Source organism: Calypte anna, chromosome 19, assembly GCF_003957555.1.
Source record: "Calypte anna isolate BGI_N300 chromosome 19, bCalAnn1_v1.p, whole genome shotgun sequence".
Classification (NCBI taxonomy): Eukaryota; Metazoa; Chordata; class Aves; order Apodiformes; family Trochilidae; genus Calypte; species Calypte anna.
Window position 1 is genome coordinate 3,299,823 of NC_044264.1, and position 26,181 is coordinate 3,326,003.

A 26,181-nucleotide genomic window follows, 5' to 3' on the forward strand; every position below is an offset into this window, starting at 1 on the left:
TGCTGCTTTTGCTGCTCTCTACAGCCATGGTGGGGTGGATCATTTTGGCTCTCCAGGAGGGGTGGCTTGAGGGCTTGAGGCTTCTCTCCAGGTCCAACAGCATGGACTTGACCTGGAAATCATCACCAGCTCTTCTGAGCTGGAGGTTGGCCTGCATTGCCCTCCTGAAGTCCTTTCCAACCTGACTTACTCTGCCATTCTGACTGACTCCCCTCCCACCTCCCAAAGTCAGGAAACAGCTTTGGAAACATTTGATGAAAGAAAAGCTGGAGTCTCTTTCTCTCAGGAGCAGCTGAGCAGTGGGAAGGTCTGATGGGTGCAGACATCCCCACTGGGCTCTGCCAGCTGGAAAGCAAGAGCAGGTGACAAGTGTCCTTCTGATGCTTGTGGTGGGTTGTGGCAGGAACACTTTGGGAACACCAACAGAGAGCAGAGGCTGTGGGGCCATGGCAAGGCCAGTGACTTAGCAGAAAGTGCTAAAAGAAGATTTCCACAGGGAAGCAGCAGGAAGGGTCAATCCAGGAGGCAGAGCAGAGTGTCTGGGGACTGCTGGGGCAAAGGACCTTGAGGGACAGCTGGGGACAGGCCAAGCTTCTCACCCCCCTCACATGGCCTGTGTTGACTGAGATGCATGTCACTGCTGATGACCTGAGGTCTCAGAAGACAAGATTATCTGTGGTCTCCAGCTGCTTTTGAAACCTGCTTGGAACTGCTTGAATTCCTGAATAACATGTGCTTTGTGAACAGAGGACGTGCTTGGACTGGTTTTTTTGTTTTTTTTTTTTTTGAAGTCAGAGTTATGCAATTGTCTTGGATATCCTAGAATTGCAGAGCAAGTCAGAATGGAGGCAGGAGAGACCATGGCCATGGCTGTGATGTCCTCTGTTGGATCAGCCAGCAGTGGAATTTCTGTGGATAAGACATAGGTGTGCTGGGAGCTTGGCCTCAGCATATGTGTAGGACTTGGTGCTGACTGGAGCTGCCACAGCCTCTTGCACCACGTCTGGGAGTGCAGGTGGCACCTGACACTGCACCTCTAACACACCATTAGCTTCAGGTTTTAGAGGAAAGTGCATCCAAAAGATGGATTTTGTGCTGGGTTGGCATCTGGTGTTGTGCAGCCATGGACTCTTTTTAGAGTCTGTCTGTTGTCAGCTGTGACCTAAGCTCTAAAAACTAAAGCTCTGTAACCATCACTAACAAAGAGTCCAGAACATGAAGGGGATCTGTGGGATGTATCAACCCCAAGCACTGCTGGCTGTACATCTTGTGGGGCATGAGAAAGGGACTGAATCCAGGATGGAGTGAAACCAGCTTTATTTTAGATTTATTTTTATTGAAGAAATGGCCTTCCTGTTGAGTGTAGCCTAACCCTGAGCTCTGCTGGCACAGCTGCAGCTCTCTGGCACTGAACTTCTTTGGTTCATGTCTATGTTTTACACTGTCTTGCCTGTCCTGGTTCAGCCATGGGCTTGTGTGGTTAGAGCTCAGCCAGGCTGGAGATGCTTCCCCAGGGGCAGTCAGACTGTGGTGCCCAGGCAAAACCATCTGCATTGCAAGGGGCCATGTGAGAGCATGGCCATAGGGTCCTGGACACCCGTGGGATGGCTGGGGCAGGGCTATGAGCCTTTTGGAAGTGTCTTGTCATCACAGCTTCTTAAAATCAGCCTTCCCTGGGCTGGGGCTTTGTCTTCTGAGCCACTGTGCAGGGTTGCTGTGAAGTTTTTACTGCAGGTTTGCCAACCTTCTGCTGGCCCTTTGGCAAGGCACAGTCATCACTCCAGCAGTGGAAAATACCTCTGTGCCACAGCAGGGAGAGTTCCAGTGCCTCATTGCTGCTGGTTGTACTGGAGGATGTGGATGAACAGGAGGCACCTGGGAGGAGAGCAGCAAGGGCTTGTTCTGCAGCAGAGGTGGTGATTTCACAAACCATTGAAGGGATAAAGGCGATGGGAGCCTCCAGCTTTGCTCTTCAGCACCCAGGGGTGGGGATCCAGTCATGGATCTGCCCCCCTCACAGGGGTTTCACACAGAAATCCAGCTCAGGAACAATCCTGAGGTGAAGCTAGGGTTTGGCATGGGCAGTTTCTCTCCTTCCCAGCTGCTGTCACACACACTCTGCTCTCCAGTGCTGCAGTGGGTACCAAATCGATGCAGCAGTGACATGAACTGATCACCTCTGCAGGGGCTCTCCCAGCCTCCTCCCAGCCCTGCAGAGCCAGAGAGAGGTTGGAAAGATGGCTCTGGAGTAAGGCAGAAGGAGAATTGCTGGGCTGCAGCAGAGCCAAAGCAAAGGATGGTGCTCCAGCAGAGCAGGAGAGGAGCAAATCCCTCTGCATGGCAGCTCCTGCCCGGAGCTGATCCTGGCTCCAGGGCTCTGCTCCAGCTGGGAGAGGTGTGGGCAGTCAGCAGATCTCATCCCAGAACAAACCTCTGCCTTTAACCCCTCCAGAGACACTGCTGTGTGCTGACAGCAGTGCTGGGATATCCCCCCCGGGCTTTCCCCTCTGCCCTGCTCAGTGTCAGGAGCTGTTGGACATCCCAGACATGGGTGGCAGTGGCCCAGAGAAGGAGAGCAGGGAGATGGCACTGGAAGGAGGCTGTCCTTGGGGTTGACAGTGCTGTGACTTTGTTTCCTAGGCAAAGGCACTGCTTCTGTAGTGTCCAAGGAAACTTGAGGTGGCAAAAATCAGTGTTCTGTAGCTCAGGACTGTGAATTTGAGCAGGATTCAGAGTTGCTCCATGTTGTAGTTCTGTGGTTCAAATGCAATTCTGGCACATGGAGAGTGAAATTTCAGAGCTGTGTTCCACCTTAGAGTCATGGAATGGTTTGGGTTGGAAGGGACCTTAGAGCTCATCCAGTCCCACCCCCTGCCATGGTCAGGGACACCTCTCCCAGCCCAGGGTGCTCCAGGCCCCATCCAACCTTCAACACTGCCAGGGATGGGGCAGCCACAGCTTCTCTGGGAAACCTGGGACAGGGGCTCAGCACCCTCACACCAAAGAATTTCTTCCTAATCTCTCATCTTCATCTCTCCTCTTCCAGCTTGAAACCACCCCCCCTCATCCTATCACTACACACCTTTGTAAAATGTCCCTCCCCAGGTTGTCTTGGGCTGAGTCTTAAAATCAAAGCAATTGTCAGGCCATGCTGTGAATCTGCTGCCTTGGATTTTCCCCTGCATACCAGGGTTTGAGGATCAGCCTCTAGTCACAGCTTCTCTGGGAAACCTGGCCCAGGGGCTCAGCACCCTTAGTGTAAAACATTTCCTGTCTCCAACCCAAGCCCACCCTCACTCAGTCTGAGCTGCTGCCCCTCCTCCTCTCATTGCTCAGAAGTCTCTCTCCTGCTTTCCTTTAATTACTGAGCAGCCACCAGGTCTCCCTGGAGCTCTCACTTCTCCAGGCTGCACAACCCCAGCTCTCCTAGCCACGAAACACTTGGTCAAGGAAGTGGGAGATTCTTTTAATTTGGGCATTTCTCAGCATCTCTCCAGGCTCTGCAGGTAACGGGGGGAGAGGAGCTCCCTGGGGCTGCAGCTTGGAGCTCCTGCATGGGGTGGCTGAGGAGGGTGATGTAAATCACTGCTCCAGCCCCCTGCCAGGACCCTGTGCTCAGAGTGGCACTTTTGGAGGTGGTTTGGTGGTCACAGTGATGTGGGGCTGCCAGTTGGATTTTATGATTCTGAAGGTCTTTTCCAACCTTGATGATTCTATGGTTCTACCTTTGGTCCTTGTAGTTCAGAAGAGCTTTTTCTCTGGTTGCCTTTGGGATTGATTTATCCTGCCAGTGCAGTGGAAATAACTTGAATCAGGTTAAAGACTGAAACAAACCCAGATGGAGGGAACTCAGGGTGGGGATTGCTGCTCCCCTATGACCCCAGTGGGCTCAGGAGGAAGGCTGGCATCCCCCCAGGCTGGGCACTTCAGAAATGTCTTTCTCTTCATTAAAAACATTGAAGGCCAAGGTCCCAGGTTCCAGCATCTGCTTTTTGCTTTCTGGGGCTGTCCCAGCCTCCTGTGTATAACCAGAGCTGAAGGAGCTCTTGGCAATCCAGGTTGATGCTGCAGCAACCTGAGCTGCTTTCCTTATGTTTGAAGAGTTGCTGGCCCCAGGTGAAGCAACCCCAGTTCCTACCTTCAGTTAATTTTTTGGGGTTGACGAGACTCTTTCAAATTCAAGGTATGTTTTGATGTGCTTTATATTTATTCAGGTAGCTTCACTTAATGACTGAAAGCCATTTAAAATGCTTTTTCCAGCCCATTTTGCACGGAACTGCGTGTTCCTTCAAAAATCAAATGCATTTTGTAGACACGTGGGATGCCTGTGGGAACATAACATAAAAATCTGACAAAATAAACACTAAGTTAAATAACTTAAGTAAAAAGAGGTCCAGTGTGGCACACAGCTTAGCAGGAAGGGGTGTCATTCAGCACCCAGGATATATTTGGCTGCAGATCAGCATATGTTGATATTTTGCAGCTGTGGGGGAATAAACTGGATTTTAGGAAAACAACTTTGAGAAGGCAGAAGAAGAGTTGTTCGGGTGGCACATCACATCTTGGCTGGGTTTCAAGCCACCATGCTCAGGAAATGGATGTGTTGACCTTGCTTTGGGCCTGGCACCTCTGGAGCAGAGGCTGCCAGCTGCAGCTCCCAAGGGCTTTCATGTGAGGTTTCCCAGCAGAGGCTGAATAAAATGAACCAAATCTGAGGCTCTGCCATAAATACTGAGCTGCTGCTTGCTTAGAATAGATGCAAAGCAAATGCTAGTATATTTTCCAGCTGTCTTCAGTGCCATCTCCTGGAGCAGCAGGTAGGGCTGAGCCTGCAGAGATGCTGCCTGGCACCCACATGGAGACTTTGAGAGCTGCTCCAGCTCAGCAGGGCAGGACCCTTGGCTTCAGCTCTCCCAGGGGAACACTCATTGAGAGTTTCTTCATCATGTCAGCCTCTCCAAATGTTTCCCGGTGTCTTTTCCTATCCTCTTTCCATTGCCTCCTCTCCTTTAATGTGCTCCATATCTCCATATCCATCTTGCTGGGGTTGGGCTCGGGGTACTCGTGATCCACCCCCTGGGACCGTGTCACTGACTGCCACCTGCACTTGGTCACAGCGGTCAGAGTGTGACCCAGTTTCTGTGGGGCTGGAGATGCATTTTGGGTCTGTCAGAGGTGCAAGGGGTGCACCCTGCGGGTCCCTCACCCTGGCTCTTTTTTCCCCCTCTCCCCTCTGCAGCACTCGACTCTGTCCCGCAAGTTCGTGGAGGTGATGTCCGAGTACAACGCCACGCAGACCGACTACCGGGAGCGCTGCAAGGGCAGGATCCAGAGGCAGCTGGAGATCAGTGAGTGACCCCCGGGGGCTCTGCTGGGCACTCTCACACCTCAGCAGTTTGGGATGACCAAAAACCAAAGGATCCCCCCCCCTCCGCCCTCCAAAGGGAAGATAAAATAAGGGGAATAGGGCCGAGAGACTTAAAAGTTGGAAATTAAAACTGGAATGGGTTTACTAGAAGAGGAGAAGGGAAGGAACAGATGGGAAAAGGGAGCAATATTCAATTCCATACCCATGGCAGGGGTGGGTGCCTGAGGGCCCCTGCAGCTGGGCTGACTCATGAGGGGGCTCCAGGGCTCTGCTCAGCACCCGATGGATGTGGAGCTCAGGGGAACAGCAGCCAAGCACGGAGCAGGAGAAAGAGAGGAGGGGCTGATGGTCTGCCTGAGCTTACAGAGTATTGGAGAGAACATTGACCCCTCTGTGTTTTGCCCCTCTCACACCTCTTAGGCTCCTGAGACCCTTTTCTTTGGTTCCTCCACTCAAATTATGACAGGGAGCCACATCCTGCACCAGCCCGTGCTGTGCACAGCTCCCCCGTGAAAACCCATGGGTGCACGAGGGGCTGTGTGTGCACCCATGGGTGCTGGGAGACAGACACGTGGTGGCACTTTGCATTTCAGTGTCCAGCTGTATCCAGCAAAGCACAAAAACTCCCCTCAGATTTTCTTAACTATTGTGTAGAGAGCTCAGGGAGAGGAATTGCACAGAATCCAGAGTGGGGGGGGTTGGAAGGGACCTCTGGAATCATCTGGTTCCCACCTGCTGCCATGGGCAGAGGCACCAATTCAAAGAAGCCATCAGGAATTCCTGACCAAGGTGTGGCCTTTCTTCTGGGTGCTTTTCATCATGGGTGAACTGAACCAAGTATGAAACCAGAGAAATGAGCTCTTGGGATGGGGCACTTAGCACTCCCAGAAGGTTCCCATGCTGCAGGAGGAGCATGAGCCTCAGTGCCTGCCTTAAGCATCTCCCTGCCAACCCTGGTAGCTTTTAAGCAGCAGCAGTGGGATCTTCTGGCTGAAGGTGAGCCCCAGGTTACATCTCTGGGCCTGTCAGCAGCATGGAACTACCTGGGTGTCACCCAGATACCTGAGTGTCACCCAGAGCCCACTGCTTGGGAGAAGTTGGGTCCTGGCTGTCCACAAAACCTGCTCTCCTAGTGATTCTCCTGGGCAGTCAGCGATAAAGGGTTAGGTTTAGGGAAACGTGGTCATCTCCCACTGGGATTAGGTGAAGAAGCAAGCAAGGGAGAAGTCAGGGCATGAAGAGATTAAAACAGGTTTTTGCAAATAATCTTCTTGTCAGAGAGATGTCATGGGCTTCTGTGCACAAAATGAAAGAGCCTGAAGCATAGTCCAGGGTTTTTTTGTCATAAACAATTGGGTGGTTTTCTTCCCTTTTACAACTCAGCATGAATAATAAGATATTAGATCTTTGCACCACGGGAATGTCCTTCAGGAGCTGCAGATGCCTGGAAATCTGAGTGCTGGTGTGGTTCAGGAGTTTTGTGGAGGACTAGAAGGAGACTTGGCTGTGGGAGCCTTTTCTCTGTTAAAAATCAGTCTTTATGATGTATGATAATAATAATAGAAATGTGTCAGACTGGCTGAATGGAAAGGCTGACTGACATGAGGCTCCACAAGAGCTGGAGGTTTACTGGAAGGCAGGGAGATGCTCCAGCTGACTGACTTGTTCTCAGCTGACATCCTTCTTTAGGTGACACCCCACCACAGGGCTGGCTTGCTATGTAAACAGGAATTTAAAGGATCCCTTTTTATCCCTTCAAAGAATGGAGATTTGGAAGGACTTAGCCAGGACCTTAGTTGCCTGCAGACCTGAACCATTCCTCTTGTTTTTCTGCTTCCAAATTGTGGAAAGACTGCTGCTGCTCTGCTTGAATTGTGCAGATATATTCAATATATTTGTCTTTTTTCTGTCCATCCAGCCATGCTGTCTGTGCCTGACATGGCCTTGGTTGGGCCCAAGGAAAACACTGCTCAGGACCCACCATGGAGTGGAGTTTGGGTGCAGAGAAGGTGTCCCAGGCAGTGACAGTGACAGTGACAGTGAGGAACCCACTTCCCCTTTGGGCTGGAGTTGTGGAGCAGGTGCAGATGGAGGTTGAGGTCTGTGTACACAGCCCTGTGCACAGTCTGCACAGTCCTTAGCAAAAGCTGTGTTCCTCTGCTTGGACAGTGGAAAAATCTCTTCTGGCTCTTGCTTTTGATAAGCAATCAGCTTGCTGAGGTTTCAGCAGGAGGGCTTCCTGGGCAGAGGGCTCTGCTCATCCTGGGGGTTCCCAGCCAGCGCCTTCAGGCCCTGCTGCTCCAGGGGCTCCTGAAGAGGCTTTTCTCAACTGAGCTCAGCTGGGGTGTGGTGACTGCACAGGGCTGTGTGAAATCCTCAGCTCTCATTTTTTCAGCTCCAAAGATAGAAAGTGCCTGGAGCTCTGACAGCAAAATCAGTAAATCACTTGGGTGTTGAAACTGAGAGAGCAGGGACTTCTCAGCTGTTCTGGGGATGCTCTCCAGCACCCAGGGAGCTTCTTTATGCAAACCACTTCTGCTTCGTGCTCTGGAGGTGGGACAGTGGCAGAAGAAATAGTGATGTAGAGGCACTGCCCCAGAGCACAGCCACCCTCTGGGGCTCTCCATAGCCTTCTCTTTGGGGGGGGGCTTCTCTTTGCTGTGTCTGTGAGTGCCAGAGGTTGGACCCTCGCTGACACCATCACCAGTCTGGGATGATGAAGTGGGTGTCCCCTCCCACAGCTTCTGCCCCAGCCTCAACCATTGCCATCACCCCTCCTCACTCACTCTGCTCCCAAACACATGGATGCAGCAGATGCCACGGAGGAGTCTCAGGGGGCACTGTGTCCTGGGGTTGCTGATGGCAGGACAGATGCTCCATGGCTGTCCCCAGCAGTGTCCCCAGGTCTGCTGCTAGGAGCTGCTCTCCCCTGCCATGTCCCTCAGTGCAGCCTGAGGTGGGAGGAACCTCTCCTTCCATTTTGTCCTCTCTGTTCTGCCCATTAGGCAAAATGACATCTTCAATCTAATTAGCTTTTGCTCCCAGGGAAGGTGGATTTGAGGCTTGGAGGAGCTTTCCATGGTGGGTGTACAGCTTTGGAGCCATGGAGGGGCTCTGCAGACACTGCTTGTTTTCCTGAGCAGTTTTGTTACATATGAGACAGAGGTACCAAAAATAAAGCATCTATCATCTCCAAAGGCACAGTGAGAATCAGCTCCTGCCCCGCTGGGTGAGGCCAGGGAAAGGCAAGATGTGGATGTATCCCCAGCTGCCCATGAGCCGGGAGAGTCTGGGGGCTGCTCCAGGAAGCCCCATAGCCCCTGATGCTGGGAAGGGCTTCTTGAGGTGCTTTGATTTCAGGATTTCATAGGATTTCTCCGAGCTAAAAATCGGGTGGAAATGCCTGTGCAGTGCTGGAAGTCAGGCCCTGCAGCCTCACTCTGAGCAGATGGGGTCCTGAGGGATGGGGGTGAGGGTGGCATGTTGTGACATGCCGATCCCAAGGATGCTGCAGGCAGTGCCAGACCTGTCCGAGCTGGGCACTGCCAAGTGGGATTTGTATCTCATGAGAGGCTGGAAGCCAGATCCAGACAGAGGACCATCCTTAGGAAGGTTCTTGTCCTCAGTGTTTCCCAGAGCCCTCTGTGGGTGCCCTTGCTGCTGGGAGGGGGATGCTGTCAGCTGGAGGAGCACAACGGAGCCATTACAGAACTCAGCTCTGGCGTGTTTGGCTTCTGCAGCCCTGAGGTGCCTGAAATCCTCCCTATTTATAGAGTGTCTGGCACACAGGATCAGGCAAAGTGTCCTTTGACGTCAGCTGGTGATGGGTGTGAGCTGTGGCCCCTGAGGCTTCTCTGGGAGGTTCCTCAGGGTCCTGCTCACCCTGACAGGGCTGCTGCTGCCCCGTTCCCTGGGAGCTGCTCCATGGGGATGATTATCCATCTCCATCCAGCTGGGCATTGCAGGGCCAAGGAGTGTGCAGTGGCCTTGAGATAGGAAGTCTGGTTGGTGGCATGTCCCAGAGCTTCTGACAGCCCTTCTGCACCAGGAGTTGTGCATCAACTCTCTCCTGGCCAGCTCAGGGCTGAGTTTGCTTCTCCCTTGCTCTCAGAGATGCTCTGTGCTGCTGTGCTGCTTGGCAGAGTCCTCTCCCCAGGAAATTTTAATTCCTAGAGATGGCAATAAGAGGCAGATGTACTCTGTAGCTGTCTGGGGAGCCAGAGGTCCAGTTCTCGTGTTTTTCCAGTGTTTTTCCAAGTTTCAGGGCAAGACATTTCCACCAGGCTCTCCCCCCTTGGTGAGCACCTTGCTTTGACTCAGTCCTTTCTAGCTGTGCTGTAGCTCTGTGGTGATGTGGGCACCAGATCAACAGTCATCTAGCACACTTTCATCTGCTTTTATTGCTCTTGAGGAGCTAATGAAAGCCTTTCCAAATCAGGAAAACTAGCCAGAAGGCAGTGGAGTCCCTGGAAAGTCCTCTGGGATCCTACAGGTTGGTGTTGCAGCTCTGGCAAGCATTGTGCTGGATGGTGTGGGTGAGATGCAGCCTCTGGGCCCTGTGCTTTGGCTTGGCATTAAATCCAGCTCTTCCTGACCAGCTGTGGCCTCCAGCCAAGCCTGCCCTGGCAGGATGAGTGTTAATCCTTGTGATGTCTTTGCTCTCTCATCCTTCCCTTTGCCACTGGCCCAGTGCTCTGTGGCAGGAGCAGGCCAGCGAGGAGGAGGTGAGAGCTGGGATAAGAATGTGTGTCCTGCATCCCATTCCACCTCTGCCTGCCAGAGATGTGCTGTCTCCTGGAGCTGATCCCAGGGGTTGGATTGGGCAGAGCAAGGTAGCAAGGTAACCCACGTGGCAATGTCCTTTGTGTCACTGTCATTGTGCCAGTGACAGCTCAGAGCACAAACAGGGGGGTTTGCAAATTGTCCTTTCTGAGCCCTTGTTCTCCCTTCGTGGAACCAGGGCAGTTCCAGCTGACAGCAGGGCTGGCAAGGGGGTGTCGTGGGTGACCCTTCTGGGCAATGTTGCTCTGACATCCCAAAACTGGCTGGAAATGGGCTGTGGAGCCTTCCTGGAGCTGAGATGCCCAACCCTGCCCGGGGGCTGCCACGGGCAAACAGGAGCAGGGCAGATGGCAGCCCCCAGCTCGGGGCCAGCCTGTCCCCAACACTCATCCTTTCCCTGCTGCTTCTGGGCCACCTGAGTGGGCACAGGGGATGGTGATGGGCACAAGGGGAACCCTGGGGGGGCCACGAGCAGGACTTTGTTGTCTAGACACACTTGATTTCTACCTCTGCCTCCTGTCCAGGAGCTGTGCAAGGTCAGTCCTGGGCCACCCAGCCCATAGCTGAGCTGTGCTGCAGCCCTGACTCTGGACTGCTGTGCTCTGGAAGCTTTGTTCTGCTCCACTCTGGGGAAATGCCCTGGAGGATGCAGAGCCCTGTGGTGGGGCAGGGACAGGGGGCTCATGGCTGACCCATGTTGTGTCACTTGCAGCTGGCAGGACTACAACCAGTGAGGAACTGGAGGACATGCTGGAGAGCGGCAACCCTGCCATCTTCTCCTCTGGGGTAAGCACCAGCACAGCTACAGCTGAGCCAGGACCCTCACCCAGGGCTGGCTCGTGGACATGATGCCGCACTGGCCCTGGCACAGGACTGGTGACAGCAGCCCAGGCAGGAGGTGGGAGCTGGGTGCTCAAGTTTGGCCTGAGGGTGCTGCCCTGAGCAGGGGCTGCATCCTGGACCCAGGAATGGGGGGGGGGCTGTTTCTGCTGGGCTGAAGGGGCTCTGGGGCTCCTGCTCTTCCTTCTTTTGGTGCCCATAATCCCAGGACTGGAGGGGCTGAGCACAGTGCTTGTCTTATTGCAGATCATTATGGATTCGAATATCACCAAGCAGGCACTGAATGAGATTGAGACCCGGCACAGTGAGATCATCAAACTGGAGAACAGCATCCGGGAGCTGCACGACATGTTCATGGACATGGCCATGCTGGTGGAGAGCCAGGTATGGAGACACTGCAGCCTGGGGGGAGCTCACCTGGGAGGTTGGAGGGTGATGGGGCTGCCAATGGTCCCCTCTCTGGGGAGGTGAAACACTGCATCTGGGACCAGTATGGCTCCCACGGGGGCTGAACTGGGCTCCTTGGAGCCAGAGCCACCCATCCTGTACCCCAGCACTGGGGACTGCTGCGTGCCTGAGCTCAGTGGTGAGCTCTGGAGGGGTGCAGTGGGTGTCTGCTGTGCAGAGGTTCCTCCATGTTTCCTGGAGCACTGGGCCCTGCCAGGTGAGCTTGGGGATGCCACAAGCCTCGGTGGTCCTGCCAGGCCACCCCTGGCTATGCCACCAGCCCCATGTCACCTGGCCCTTCAGCCGGGCACACGCTTGGCTCTTTGCTCATCCCCCTTCTTGCCCGCCATGCTGCCACGGCCCGAGGAGACATCAGTGGCAGGTAAAGCCCCCCCGAGCCCCCCGGTGCTGCATGCTCCGCTCTGCATGGCTGCAGCTCCTGCATGGTGCTAGGGCCTGACCCAGGGTGGCCGTGGCATGGTGGCCTTGGTGGCCTGTCCTGCCTGTCTGGGGGATGGAGGGGGGATTCCTTGTCCCAGCTGCATCACCCTGTGGGGTGGGAGGCACCAGGAGCAGAGGGGTCTGGGTTGGCACCCAGGGCATGGCATGGGTGGGAGGGAGAAGCAGCAGCTTTAGGCAGGTGGGCAGCAGCAGGGAGTCTTGTGGGGGTCAGTGCTCATGGGGTAACACCAGAGCAGCCCTGGGCTTGTCAGGCTCATCCTCCCTGTGCTCTGCAGCCTCAGGCTGGGAAATGAGCTGGTCTGGACCTGCTGGACTCCCCCTCGGTGCCATGCAGGAGGGCACTGGGCTTCCAGCTGCCCACCCCCAGCCCTGTGGGTCTCAGGAACCGGCAGGCTCTGCCTCCAGCTGCTTCTCTGGGCAGTCAGGACAGGGATGAAGGAGCTGGACAGGCCTGAGAACTCAGCCCAGGCCACATCCCCAGCCCTGGTGCCAGGGGGCAGAGTGGGGCAGGGGACCCCTGCCCAGGTCCTGCGGTGCAGCCTCACGGGGCAGCGTTTGTGTGGGTCACAGCAGTCCCTGCATGTGTGTGTTTTGTGAGCATCCCATGTGGTGCTGCTGGTGTGGCCCTTGCTCCCCCGCCGTGCCTCCAGTCCCAGCAGCATGCAGCAGTGTCCGTGTGGATCTCCTTGTGGTTTTGATGTCACTTGAGATAGTGGCCAAGGTGGCCACCGGGCCGGGCCACTTGACCCTCACTCTCGCTTGCCTCAAATGTGCCCAGAGGTCCCAGCGTCTTCAGACTGGAGCTTCCACCCCAGGGCACCCACTGCCTGCAGGCAGCTGACAGTCCCTCTCTCTCCTGCACAGGGCTGCAGGGCAGGGGGACATCCACACCGCGCCGGGGAGCAGCGGGGCAGGAAGGAGCTGACGCTGCGTGCACGGGCACGTGGGCTCTGTCCCCACTCTGCAGGGTGAGATGATCGACCGCATCGAGTACAACGTCGAGCACTCGGTGGACTACGTGGAGCGCGCTGTGTCCGACACCAAAAAGGCGGTGAAGTACCAGAGCAAAGCCCGACGGGTGAGTCCATCCCTGCCTGCACTGCTGATTGCACCCCTGCCTGCCCCAGGAACCGGCATCACGGTGCAGCCTCACAGGCACCTGGCACTGTCAGGTCCTGCAGGTGGCACCAGCTGTGGCAGAGCTCCCCGTGGGGAGGGAAAGGGGCAGGGTGGATCCCATGGAGCAGACCTTCTCTGAGAGCCACAAACAAAAGGAGAGAAGGTGCCAGCTACCTGCCCCAGTCCCACACCTGATCCCATGTCATACTGGGGACTCTGTGGCCATCAGCTCAGGCTGAGGGGGCAGCTGGGATGCCCATCCCTGCCCCGGGGTTGCCATAGGCAAGCAGGAACAGGGCAGATGACAGCCCCCATGACAGCTCCCAAGGCCACCCTGTCCCCAACACTCACAGTGCCCTCTCCCCTCTCTCCCCCCGCTGCTGCTGGGCCACCCGAGCAGAAGAAGATCATGATCATAATCTGCTGCGTGATCCTCGGTATTGTCATTGCCTCCACCTTTGGTGGCATTTTCGGCTAGACTCACCCCACGGGACTGTTTGTGTGCCATGGACGGAGCCGCGCGTGCCGTGGGGCCGCAGCCGCGCTGGAGCGAACCACACAGCCCCGGAGCCTCCCAGCAGCATTTCAGTTTCTAATGCATGGTTGTTTGTGACGCTGTGTGTGCGGTGCGTCTGTGTGGAGGGAGCGCCGGCCCCGGGGCACGGGCGGGGGGCAGGGGACGGTGATGGGCGCGAGGGGAACCCTGGCGGGGGGGACCCGAGCTCTCATCACTGATCCAGCCACCCGGGTGGCTGGTTGGGACCGGGTGGGGACAGAGGTACCCTCGGGTGCTGCTGCTCCTCCTGTGCTGGGCAGTCTGGTAGTGATGGCTGAGGATGAGGAGGAACCAGCCAAGGGTGTCACTGGTCCCCAGGAGCACAGTGCCCAATCAAACCTCCCCTGCTCCCCCACCACCTCCAGCCAGAGCTCTCATGTCTGTCAGCTCCGTGTGCTTGCAAACACCTTTTCCTTGGGCTGCTTCTCTAACGGGCCCTTCCCCAGGGGTGCACTTGGCCAGGTCCTGCCTCCCCTTGTTGCTGCCCATCCTATGGCCATCTGTCTGTAGAGCTCCATCCCAGCTGTGGGGTTCCCTCCTGGCTGCAGGGCTCCATACCAGCTGTGGAGTTCCCTCATGGCTGGCTGTAGGACTCCATCCCAACTGTGGGGTTCCCTCCTGGCCATAGGACTCCATCCCAGCTGTGGGGTTCCCTCCTGGCTGTAGGACTCCATCTCTGCCACTGCATCCTGGCTGTCTCTCCCTCACCCCAGTGCAGGTGCCAGGGGCTGGATGTGCTGCTCTGGCACTGGGAGCCTGATGGAGTTCTGGAGACATCACAGTTGGCTCAGGGCTATCACAGTTGCTTGGGGACAAGGACAGGCTGTCCTGGGACCTGTACTGCACCCTGGTGCTGGCCTGGCAGGGCAGGAGGGCACAAGTACTTTAGGGCCAGTGTGTTTTCCTGGCCACTTGCCCTGTCCCAGTGCCTCATCATTCTTTTCCCAGCTCTGACACTTGGTGGCCCTGGCTCCTGTTACCCCCAGGCCTGGGCTCTGGCCATGCAGCCCCTGGCAGAGCTTTCCTGAGAGCAGGGCTTCCAGTCTCACTTCTCCACATAGGCATCCACAACTGGGGACTGGAGGCAGGCGGCTTTCTCCTGTCATGGTCCCAGGAGCAGTCCCTTGTTGCATCCAGCACATCCAAAGGAGGAGCAGCAGCCTTCCCACCAGCTCTGGAGCAGGACAGTGCCTGCCTGCCCCTTCCTTCTCTTTGCCACCTCTTGGCATCCACCAGCCCCTGCCATCTCTTTCTGGGACAGTGTCCCCCTGCCTGCTCATCCCCTGGGCCATCCAGTGAGGCAGCTGCACTCGTGGGGTGCTATGGGAGCACCTGGGTGCCCTGTGCCCTCCAACAACCCCACTACATGGATGCAGCTGTGGGGGCAGGGGGGTGCTGAGCCTGCTGGGAGAGGCTCTGTGTGCCACTTTCCATTTTTCTCGGGCTGGAGGGCAGGACTCTGCCTTCACATTCCTCTGAAAGGGTTGTCAGGGCCTGGCCCAGGCTGCCCAGGGCAGGGCTGGAGTCCCCATCATCCCTGGAGGGGTTTGGGGATGAGGGACATGGGGTGGGGGTGGCCTGGGCAGGGATGGGGGAAGGGTTGGAACTGATGAACTGAAAGGGCTTTTCCAACCAACACGATTCCATAGTTCAGCTGCCCTTCGGAAGTGTGTCCAACCTGGTCCCCTGCCCAGCTGAAGCCTGCCCAGGTGCAGCCGTGGGAACATCTAAGGTCAAAGCCCCCTCTTCCACATGGAGGCCACAGCAGGCAGCAACTGATGTGAGCTCTGGCACTGCAGCTGTGTGCACAAAAGGGCTGGGGACACCGGGACCCCCCAGCAGGGACAGAGCAGCACCAGAGCTCCAGGGCAGGAGCGGGAGCAGGAGCAGGCAGGGATCTATCCGGCTGCAGGGAAGGGAGCTGGAGGTGACACAGCACCTGCTGCTCCTGCCCCTCCGGCTCCTGCCCCCACACTCAGCTCTGCTGAGCCAGCCCAGCGCGGGGTCCCCTCCTCCGGCAAGCAATAACGCTGCCCCAGGCAGAGGCAAAGCAGCTGCTCTCAGGCTCTCTCTGCAGCCGTGCCCACTGCTCGCACAAGGTGATGGCTTTTTTTGTTGGTTTCATGTTTTTGTTTCAATCCTTCCAAGCAGCAGCTTCTTTGGCACAAGCTCACATGACATCAGGGCTGTGGCCCGCCCCCATCGAGGCACAAAGCCAAGAGCAGGGATTCTGGCATTTGCTCCTGGCTGGTTGGTACCCCCACCGCCCAGACCCCCGGCAGCAGGAGCCCGCGGGGCCGCAGCCACTGCCGGCCCGCGCTGGTGTCCTGCGGGCAGGGCTGGTGCCCGGCTCCGAGGCGAGGGAGGCAGAGGAGCAGATGGCACTGCTGCCCCACAGGCAGGTCACACTGTCCTCGCTGCCAGGGGAGGGTGTTCTGGTGCAATAATTACCCCTGCACTACGGGAAGCCCCGTTCAGTTTCTTTTTACCTACCTGTCGTTGCATGTACAGACCAAATCACCAACAGTGTGGTTGTGCTTTGGGGAGCCAGTGCACTTTTTTTTTTTGGTTCCAGCCCCCCCCCCCGACCTCAGACCTCTTGTCCTTTGGGTTCCAGCACCTCTGTTCCAAGTGCCACCTGCCCTCCCAGTGCCGGGAGTGTCCATGCAGTATTCCACGAGCAGTGTGGGGCACGCACAGCTTGCACTTGAACCGGGGATTGGTTTTGGGGTTTGTTTTGTTGGTTTGGTTTTTTTTGTTTGTTTTCCTTTTGTTTTTTCTTTTTTTGGTTGTTGTTTTGTTTTTGTTTTTGTAATTACTGTACTTGAAGGCTTTCCAAGCCCCCTGTGGAGTTGTACTGTTGCTGTACTGTGAGCTAAGTGTCCTTGTTTTCTATGTGGATCTTGACCCTGGCTTGCTCTGTCTCACTGGGCTGGATGACACTCTGTGTTGCCTCTTTTTTCCTTCACCCTGTCCCTCCCTGCTAGCCTCCCTTTCTTCTCCCCAAGCTTTGGGTGCAAAACAGCTTCCCATTTTGTGGAATTTTTATGTAGAATAAACATTTGTAACTGTAAAGCTCTGCCTGGCACCTCTGTTTCAGGGTAAGGGAGTGATGGGGAGCAAGGGCTGGGTTGCTGACAACCCCAGCACCTGGAAACACACAGGGGTGGGCCTGCTGCAAAACCAGAGCAATTGCCACAGGAACAAATTCTGCCCCTGTGGGACACACACCTGCATCCTGCCAGACTTCCTGCCTGCAGGCAGAGGGCAAGCTGGCAGGGAACTGGTTCCATTCCAACCTCAGATGGAAGGACACACCTCACCCAGGAGAGCAGCTCCAGTGCAGGACATTCACTGCAAAATAGGCCAGCAAAGGGCTCTCCTGGGGGCTTTCCAGGAGAGCAGCCAGCCTGAGCCTATGCCAGCAGCCTCTGGGCTTGCAGAGGCAGAGCCAGTAACACCCATCTTCATCAACAACCTGGAGGAGGGAACTGTGTATCCTCAGCAAGTTCACTGAAGACACAAAGCTGGGAAGGGAGCTCACATTCTACAGGGCTGTGCATGCATCCAGTATGGCCTGGACAGGCTTGAAGAGCTGGGCAAAGAACCTGATGAGGTTCAAGAAGAGCAAGTGTCGGGTCCTGCACCTGGGGAGGAAGGACCCCAAACATCAATTCAGGTTAGGGGTGAACCTGCTGGAGAAGGATCTGGGGGTCCAGGGACAGTAAATTTGCTTTCTTATGGCTATGTGCCCTTGCTGCCAGGAAGCCCAAAGAAATCCATAAAGAGGAGTTTCGTCAGGTTGAGGGAGGTCATTTTCCCCCTCTTCTCTACCGTGGTGAGGCCACAGCTGGAATACTGCATCCACTTCTGGGCATCCCAGTTTAAGAGACAGGGAACCACTGGAGAGAGTCCAGGGGAGGGTAACAAAGATGACTGGGGGATTGGAGCATCTCTCTGATGAGGAAAGGCTGAGAGAGCTGGGACTGTTTAGTCTGGAGAGGAGGAGGATGGGGGGAGACCTTATAAATGTCTACAGGTATCTAAAGGGTGGGTGAAAGGAGGATGGAGCCAGACTCTGCACAGTAGTTCCTACTGACAGGACGAGGGGCAATGGGCACAAGCTGGAACATAGGAAGTTCCATTTAAACATAAGAAAAACTTCTTTACTGTGAGGGTGACAGCACTGGCACAGGCTGCCCAGGGGGGCTGTGGAGTCTCCTTCCCCTGGAGATATTCAAAGTCCTGGCTAACATGCTCTGGCTGATCCTGCTTTAGTGGGAGAGTTGATCTACATGATCTCTAGAGGTCCCTTGCAACTCTGATAATTGTGTGATTCTGTGAGACCAGCAATGTTTGGGACTCATTGCCTGTTTAGTGAGGAAGCTGGATATAATGTTCTGGCTTCATCTGGAGCTCCACATGGCTCACTACACTCTCAGGAAGATAAGCAATGGCACTGCAGACACCAAGTGGCCAGAGCGCTGTCTGCCACTCCTTCACCAGAAAAAGAGAGCAGAAAGCTGTCCAGTTGGGAGCATTTACACCTTTAAAAAGCCACAATGACCTGTCCCAAAAAGTCCTTGTCCTCGGGTGCCCATCCATGCCATCCACAGGAGGCTTGCTGGAGGGACCAGCACATCCTCTTCCAGCCCAGCAGTCTCCAGAGCAATTCAGAAGCGAGGGCGGCGTTTCCGAGCTGTGTATTTTGTGTCTGCTCGCACTTCCCTGGGGAGAAAAGCAGAGAGCACAACCTGGGGGTCACCCTGGGAGGGGCAGGGAAAGGGGCTCGTGGCAGGAGTTTGAACGGGTGGCAGAAGGGCAGAGCTGAACTCACTTGCCCTGACGTCGCCTCCGCTCCTTCTTCTCAAGGATCCAGTCCCGGCTTTTCTTCACAGACTTCCCCTTGATGTGTCTGAACCGTGTCCTGCAGAGGAAGCAAAGAGCAGCTGGAGAGGAACAGGGGAGCAGAGACAGAGTTTTCTGCCCTGGAGGATTGCCACCCAGATCTGGGCATATCCCCTGCCTCTTAGGACCAGTGAGAAACCCCCCCAGCACCTCCCACTCCAGCGCAGGGCTCCCTCTGCCCTCTCTGACACTGCAGCAGCACTCTGGGGTCCTGGGCACAACCACCTGCCCCTTGTTTGCTCTGCTCCAAACAAAGCAGAGAAAGCCTCAGGCTCCCCAAGTTGCCTGTTCTGCTGTTGTCCTCTGGACTGGTGAGCAGAGAACAGCAATGTAAGAGGCAGGAAAACGTGGCAGCCAGGAGCTCCAGACAACCACGACGACTTTCCTCTGTTTTTTGTTCTGTCTCTCCCACTGGCTGCAGGAGAGGCTTCCCCCTGCACCACTACCATGGGAGGAGACCTGGCCAGAAAGAGAAACCCTTCAGGTCCCAGCTGAGCAGAACTAAGCAAAGAATTTGACAGCAGCAGAAAGGGAACCCCAGGCAGAGCAGCCCCAAGCTCAGCAGCACAGCAAGGCTGCCCCCTCCCCTCAGCACTGACCTACAAACAGTGCTGAGACCCAAGGCTGGAGGGAAACGACCCCTCAAAATAAATGCTCCAGCCCAAGGACACCACAGCCGAGATCTCCAAACCAAACTGATGTGTTCCCTGTGTCTTGAATTGCCAAGAGGCCTCTTAGTCCCTTCCCTTCAGTCCTTTCTCACATTGTGCTGTAGTCCTCAGTCAGCAAAACTCAGCCCTTGGCCCCCCACCCCCTGCAGCCTCACCCCATACACAAACCTCTCACTGGTGAACTTTGCCTGGTGGATCTCTTCTGCATCAGCACACTCAGTACCAAGGCCCTGAAAATCAAAATTGGGAAGTTTCACTCTCCTCTGGAGTAGACAGAGTCATGCCATCTACATTAAGGAACCCAGGGCTCTGGAAGGGGAAGGACTGGAGCAGGAACGAGCTGCTCTTCCAGAAACTGTGACAAAGAAACCAGATCTGAGGGAGAGCAGGGCTTGGTGAGACTGACAGCAAATGTGGGAATGAAGTCCCACCTGCAGGTGCAGAGCTGCCTGGCTCCCACTCTGTGACTGTCCCTCACCCACATCATCCAGCAAGGCAGCTGCTGCCTCGTGGAGCTCCTCACCTTTGGCAACACACCAGAGGCCCCAACAAAGAGACACAGGAAGAACCTAAAAGAAAAGAACAAGGAGCATGAAGCTGGGACTCCGCATTCCATTCCCAGTCCCCAGGCTGGGATTCAGCATTCCATTCCCAGTCCCAAGACTGAGACTGTTTACAACAGAGTCAGATCTAAGCTGTAACCTCTGCCCAGGACTGCATCATGGCAGAGAGAACAGCTTGGGAAAAAAAAAATGAAAAGCCACCAAAAAACTCACCCAACCCTGACCCCAAACACCCACACAAAGACAAGGGACTCACTTCTTGGCTTTGGCACTGTTGGGGTAATCTACCACCATCCCCCCCGTGAAGCCAGCTCTCATGGCCTGGGATGTGATGAGTTCCAGCTGGAAAAAGAAGAATGTGCCAAAATTATTTAGTTGTCACCCACCAGCAATGCCCAGGAGACTTTGGGCTCACCCACAGCTGTGCACTCCTCCTCCTGATACACTCTGCACCAGGCTCCCAGTCCTTCAGGACAATCTGGACACCAGTTTGCTTGCCTTTTTTTTTTTTTTTGTTCTCCCTTCTCCTCAGTCCATCCTGGGTTAATTGGCCCAGCAGACTCTCTAGGAGAGGGATACTGGGGCTGGGGTTTGCAGCCCTGGAGTTACAGTGAAGTGCTGAGGACAAGAGGCTGATCTTCAAACCCTGGCATATAGGGGAAAATCCAAGGCAGGAGATTCACAGCATGGCCTGACAATCGCTTTGATTTTAAGGCTCAGACCAAGACAACCTGGGGAGGGACTTTTTACAAAGGTGTGTAGTGATAGGATGAGGGGGGATGGTTTCAAGCTGGAAGAGGAGAGACTGAGGTAAGATACAAGGAAGGAATTCTCTGGTGTGAGGGTGCTGAGCCCCTGTCCCAGGTTTCCCAGAGAAGCTGTGGCTGCCCCATCCCTGGCAGTGTTGAAGGTTGGATGGGGCTTGGAGCACCCTGGGCTGTGGGAGGGGTCCCTGACCATGGAGGGGGGCTGGAACTGGATGAGCTTTAAGGTCCCTTCCAACCCAAACCAGTCTGGGATTTTGTGGTTCTATAAATCTGAGAAGCAATACAAGTAGCACAGCACATCCTCCTTATAGGGTTTTTATGGCTCTTGAAAAGCTTTACAGGTGGCAGGAAGGAAAAAGACAGACAAAGGACATTCAGAGCCCCAGCACACAACTTCTCTGCCTGTTCCTCTTCCCCACTGCCTGATGTCCTGTACCTGCTCTGAGTTCTCAGGGTACAGCTGCAGGACAGCTCGGGATCCTCGGGCCTACAGGAAATAAATCAGTCACAAACCCATCTCAGTGCCCTCCAGTCACTCAGACATTAACCCCTACAGCCCCAAAAGCTCCCTGAACACTCCTCCAAGAGAGCTGCTCAGGCTGCAGAGCCAGCAAGGACAGAGCAGAGGCAGGGAGGGGGTACCAGCAGGGCTCAGAGAAGCAGGGGACACCCCACAAACCAGCATGGGGATAGGAAGGGTGTTCCCCAGGGCACTCTGCTCCCCAGCAGCATTTTACTGAGAATACTTAAAAAACAGGGAGCTAAAGTGCACCAGTGAGGAGGTGGCAGCAGGCAGAGGCCTGAGGGGGAGAGCAGGAGACTTACCAAGGCAGTGTAAAGAGTTGAGAAAAACCTCAGGAGGCGCTGGGGGGGGCTGTGTGACTTCTTGTCTGCGTTGCAGAGCCACTGCACAGCTGAGATGCTGAGGAGGGAAACAAGAGCCCTGCAGCACCCACCCCACCTCCTCTGACCTTGCTTCCAGCCCAGGTGCTAGGCTTGAGGGAAATAATTCCATTTTTTCCATGTAGCTTTGTTGCCTTCTGCCCTGCAGCTGCACAAACCCCTCTGGAGATCCTCAATGCCAAAGCCCAGAAAGGCTCAGTAGCTGTTTAAGCACTAAAAATCAAACCAATCCCCAAGCACCCCCTCTAAGGAAGGTCATCAAATAACCCACGTGCAGAGCCCCTGCATGGCCAGGCACCTTTTGCCAAGGAGCAATCCCAAACAGAGTGTTTGGATCAGCAGTGGGCAGTCTCTGCTCCTTCCCAGCACCTTTCTGAGGAATCTTCTCAGCAGAAAAGTGTTCCTGCCCCTTCCCTGCCACCAGCAATTCATCCCCAAACCAACCACCAAACCTTTGATCCAGGAACTGACCTTGCAGCTGAGCAGTGGTACAGATATACTTTCTGATTTCCTCCTCAGAGGAGGTCTCAACCTTCCTGACAATATCCCTGCTTTCCCTTTATTTAGTTCAATAACCTTCCCAGCTCAGCAGCCCACAAAAGACAAGCAGGGCTTCAGAAACAGTCACCAGTCCAGAATCTCATCAGTTTGTCTCAGAGAGGTGGAGTCAAGTTGCATGGAGCAAAGACAGCGACTGACACAGGGGACAGGGACAGCCACACTCATCTGCTCCTGACAACAGGCAGACCACCCAGGGCAGTTACCTGGGTCATCAAGAGAGCTCACCTGATACAGCCATCAAACATGCCAGCTCTGAAGGGAACACCCTGACCCACATCTGCGAGGAGAAGGTCTCCTTCCACCTCCCTCTCAATGGCCACGTCTGTGCAGAACAACAGCTCAGCTCAGGCAAGCAGCTCCCAGCACTGAGCTTCACCTCTGAGGCCAGGTGAGGGGGGGCAGGGGCTGAGGAGGGGGCAGAGGGTGAGAGGGGGGGCAGGGTCTGAGGGTGGGCTCGGGGTGAGGGTGGGCTCGGGGTGAGGGTGGGCAGGGGGCTCAGGGGGGCAGGGTCTGAGGGTGCTGCTCACCCAGCATGGCAGAGCTGATGTCCATACCAATCCAGTAGTGTCCCTCCTCAGAGATGTAATCCCCACTCAGCCCAGAGCCACAGCTGAAGGGAGGAATTGGGGAAGGTGCAGAGCTCACAGAGCTGCTCTGAGGGTGACCCCAGCAGTTCACTCCCCTTCTCCAGTCCCCGGCAGACAGAGGACGCTGCTGGGGGCCCGGACACCCCTCGCAGTCCCCAGCCCAGGGGCAGAGCCGGCCGAAGGCCCAGATGGCTCCGTGTCACGGCCCCCGCTCACCCCACGTCCAGCAGGAGGCAGGGTCGGTCCTCGGGCAGTCCCAGCAGCTCCACAGCCCGCTCCGACATCTGCGACTGGATCTGCACCACCCGGGAGCTGCAAGGACACGGCGGGGGGGGGGGGGGGGGGGGCGATTTCAGCCTCCGCCACCTCTCCCCCCAACCCCTCCGGCACTGCACGGCGGAGTCACCTTCGCCTCAGGACGGGACCCCCGGCACAGGGCGGGGTCACCTCCCCCAGGGCCTCACTGCGGGACCCCCAACCGCTGCCCCACGGGGGTTCGCGTCCCCCCCACCCCCGCCGTGTTCCCCACAACGAGACCGCCGCCCCGCCCGTACTTCTGGGTGTATTTCCGCGCCTCGGCCTCATCGTAGAACTGCAACGAGACAGAGAGGGAGGGGGTGATGCCCCGGGCTCCCGGCCCCGCACCCTCTGCCTCTCCCTCCCCTCCCTCCCGGTGCTCACCAGCTCGGGGGGGCCCCGGTGCTCCGGCCGCCTCCCGCTGCCCGCCATGCCGCCGGCTGACGTCACAGCCCCGCGCCCACTGACGTCACAGCCCCGCGCCTCCTGGCGTCACAGCGCGGTGTCCGCAGGATGGCGGCGGGCGGGAGGTGAAGCCCCGATGGATCCCGCAGCTCTCGGCCGCCTCCGGCGCCTCCTGCCCGCCGGACCCCGGGACCCCCGGCTCAGCCGCGCTCTGGTGGTGCCCCACGGCGAGCAGGGGGGTCCCGAGGGGGCCGCGCGGCCCCTCCGGCGGCTGTACGAGGTGCTGGGGGTGCCGGCCACGGCGACGGCGGCGCAGATCAAGACCGCGTACTACGAGCAGTCCTTCCGCTACCACCCCGACCGCAACCCCGGCAGCGCCGCCGCCGCCGCGAGCTTCGCCGCCGTCAGCGAGGCCTACCGGGTGCTGGGCAGCCCCGTCCTGCGCCGCAAGTACGACCGGGGGCTGCTGAGCCCCGAGGAGGTGAGCAGAGCCCCCCGGCCCTCGGGCCGCCCGGCTGCCCCCGCTCCGCCGCCCCCCAGCGCCACCGCCACCGCCCGCCGCGGGCCCATCCCGCCGCCCTTCGACTTCGACACCTTCTACCGGGCGCACTACGGGGAGCAGCTGGAACGGGAGCAGGAGCTGCGGGCGCGGCGGGCGCGGCTGCGGCTCCGCCGGGAGGAAGAAGCAGCCCAGGGCCGCCTCGGGCTCTTCTCCGACTTCTCGGTCGGGATCTTCTTTTTCCTGGGCTTCGCCATCCTGTACGGCCTCAAGTGACAGCGGGGCCGGGCAGCGACCGCGGCACCCGAGCCCCGGGGCTGCGCCGGGATGGTGCCACCGGGGGACGTGGCAGCCGGCCGGGGGGGTGTCCCCGGCACCCGCGTGGCTGGCAGGGGCCCGATCCTCAGCCTGGGACGTTTCCCCTCTGTCACCGTGACCTTCAGACACGGCCCGTGGCCGCCAGGCACCATGCACGGGCTCTGCACCTGAGGCTGGGACTGTCACTTCTGCCAGGGTGACCTTCAGAGGTGGTGCAGGAGCAGAGAGCTCTCCCTGCAGGCTCTGTCACCTGGTCCCCTCTGTGACCTTCAGACACAAAGTGCAATGGCAGGCACAGCACGTGGCTGGGATGTGTCCTCCACAGCAGTGACCTGCAGGCTGCCCTGTGTCCTTGCCACCAGTGTGACCTTGGCAGGGTCAGGGCTCTCCAGGCTGTGCTGTGCGTGCTGTGACCTGCAGAGACACTGCCTGGCAGATAAATGTGCTTCATGGATTCTGCTGTGTGGACAGATCTGTGTCTCCTCCAGTGACACAGCTGTTTGGCCTCAGTGGCAGCCACCTGCCTGTTTAGAGCTGCAGCAGGGATGAAATGGCTGCCAGTGGTGGCTGTGTGCTGTCTGTGTTCCTGGAGGGTGCTCGAGATGTGGCTCCCTGGGGCTTCCTGTTCATCCAGCACCTGCCACCTTGTGTCCTCCCTCCTGTTGTTACTACATCTTTGGGGAGTTTTGGGAATGTCAGTCTCCAAGCCCCATCACTGCCCCTGTCTGTCCCTGTTCAGGGTGTTCCTGGCTGTGTGGTGAGGACAGGAATCTTGGTTTCAGCAGCCTGCAACTGGGCCCGTGGTGGCTTGTGTCCTGGTCAGCATGCAGCTGGAGGTGCCTCCCAAAGCATTTCTATGTTCAGAACACCCTGTCCTGTCTAGGGCTTGCCAGGAACTTCATGCAAGAGCATCCTGCACAGGCGTTTGTGGCTGGAGTGGGACACTTTAGAGCAGGAGTGGTGATATTTGTGTTGTATGTGTATGTAAGCATTGTTTGCACATAAGAGTATTTGCCTATTGAAGTGTTTTAAGAGCTGAAGATTGTGTCTCAGAGCTTCTGTCTCTCCTTGGGTGAGGGTTTCACCTCTGCTGTGCTGAACCACACGGAGTGAGCAAAGCTTCCTGGTGCTGAGTGTGACAAAGGCCTCATCTCTCTGACTTCGCACTGGGTTTGCAGGGCTTGGCTGGCAGTGGTGGCTGTGGGAGCCTCTCACTGCAGCCACCCTGGGTCATGTTTTCTCCCAACACAAAGATGTTAAAAGCAAATCTCTGTGTTTTTCAACTGTAGTTCTGTGGTACTGAGCTGGGCCTGAGGCAGGAGCCTGGCAGGGAGTGCAGTGTCTGCTGATGCAGATGCCTTGCAGGGGAACTTTCTGCCTCTTCTGGAAGGCATTGTGCTACCTGCAGACTCCAGAAACTTCTGTGTGGTTGGAGAAAATTCATCCCAGAGGCAGAGCTTTCCTGGAACCTCTCTGGTTATCAGTCCATCCCTCTGCATAGCATCACAGTCCTGAGCAATGTGTGGAGAGCAGGAGCCTGGGGTCAGCAGCACTGGTTATGCAGGGAAAGTCTCCAGAGCTGTGGCTCTGTGTCACAGTCTGATGCTTTCCCATGCTGTAAACCAAGTGACTTGAAAGCCGAGGTGGCTTCCTTGGCTGAGTTTGGCAGGAAATGTCCTCTCCCAGGCTGGAAAAGGATGGGATGTCCACAGAAGTGATGGATACCAGGCAGCACCTCTCTTGCTCCTGCTGCCATGGCTTGCAGGTTCCTAAGGCAGCCCTGCCAAACACAAGGGGTTCTCTGGGCTGATCTTTCTTCAGTGTGTGTGTAGTGCTGGGGCTGTTCCACAGCTCCTTACCCAGCCCTGAGGCAGGCAGGGAGAGGAGCTGGTGCTGGGTCAGGGGGGCTGAGGCTGCTGTGTCACCCAAACAGCCACGACTGCCACCCTGCTGCCTGGGCTGAGCTTCTGCTCCTTGTCTGGTGCTCGTGTCTGAAACTGGGGGTGAAGCACCCAGGCATAAAAACTGAGTTCCTCCCACGTGCCTTTGGGTGGGTGGTTTGGTCAGTTCTTCCTCAGGGTCTCTGTGGTGTATCTTAAACATTAAAAATATCCATCCAGAAACTGGT

General features: G+C 56.6%; 3 protein-coding genes across 5 annotated transcripts in view; 2 read left to right on the forward strand and 1 right to left on the reverse strand.

Annotated features, from left to right (window-relative positions):
- Positions 1–16,649, forward strand: part of STX1A (syntaxin 1A) — a 68,983-nt gene extending 52,334 nt beyond the window's left edge. The window contains exons 6-10 of one of the 2 annotated variants that reach the window (XM_030462744.1): positions 5,240–5,348; positions 10,863–10,936; positions 11,237–11,374; positions 12,867–12,977; positions 13,419–16,649. In XM_030462744.1, the coding sequence (XP_030318604.1) occupies positions 5,240–5,348; positions 10,863–10,936; positions 11,237–11,374; positions 12,867–12,977; positions 13,419–13,496 (510 nt within the window). In that variant the 3' untranslated portion in view covers positions 13,497–16,649. Of the gene's footprint in view, positions 1–5,239; positions 5,349–10,862; positions 10,937–11,236; positions 11,375–12,763; positions 12,978–13,418 lie in introns of those variants that run through there. The other variant, XM_030462745.1, reaches the window with a different exon arrangement.
- A 1,456-nt stretch (positions 16,650–18,105) lies between these two features.
- Positions 18,106–23,303, reverse strand: BUD23 (BUD23 rRNA methyltransferase and ribosome maturation factor). Of its 2 annotated transcripts, XM_030462746.1 has the most exons (12): positions 23,216–23,303; positions 23,089–23,126; positions 22,751–22,846; positions 22,475–22,557; positions 22,173–22,269; positions 21,309–21,405; positions 20,920–20,970; positions 19,973–20,058; positions 19,677–19,722; positions 19,322–19,383; positions 18,412–18,501; positions 18,106–18,302 (listed from the first exon to the last, which is right to left on the reverse strand). In XM_030462746.1, the coding sequence occupies exons 1-12, from the start codon at positions 23,261–23,263 to the stop codon at positions 18,248–18,250; spliced, it is 849 nt and encodes a 282-aa protein (XP_030318606.1). In that variant the 5' UTR covers positions 23,264–23,303; the 3' UTR covers positions 18,106–18,247. The 2 variants fall into 2 exon arrangements, with proteins under 2 accessions (XP_030318606.1, XP_030318607.1); XM_030462747.1 differs by lacking the exon at positions 23,089–23,126 and having other exon boundaries at positions 23,216–23,287.
- Positions 23,233–26,181, forward strand: DNAJC30 (DnaJ heat shock protein family (Hsp40) member C30). The gene has a single exon (XM_030462752.1). The coding sequence runs from the start codon at positions 23,262–23,264 to the stop codon at positions 24,009–24,011; it is 750 nt and encodes a 249-aa protein (XP_030318612.1). The 5' UTR covers positions 23,233–23,261; the 3' UTR covers positions 24,012–26,181.

Excerpts from the sequence above, each read along its gene's own strand:
- DNAJC30 (XM_030462752.1), top strand. The coding sequence starts at position 23,262 with ATGCCGCCGGCTGACGTCACAGCCCCGCGCCCACTGACGTCACAGCCC.
- BUD23 (XM_030462746.1), bottom strand. The coding sequence starts at position 23,263 with ATGGCGGGCAGCGGGAGGCGGCCGGAGCACCGGGGCCCCCCCGAGCTG. Across the intron at positions 23,127-23,215 it reads ACCGGGGCCCCCCCGAGCTG|TTCTACGATGAGGCCGAGGC; the intron begins GTGAGCACCGGG and ends GTCTCGTTGCAG. Across the intron at positions 19,384-19,676 it reads CCTCTGGTGTGTTGCCAAAG|GGCCTTGGTACTGAGTGTGC; the intron begins GTGAGGAGCTCC and ends TTTGATTTTCAG.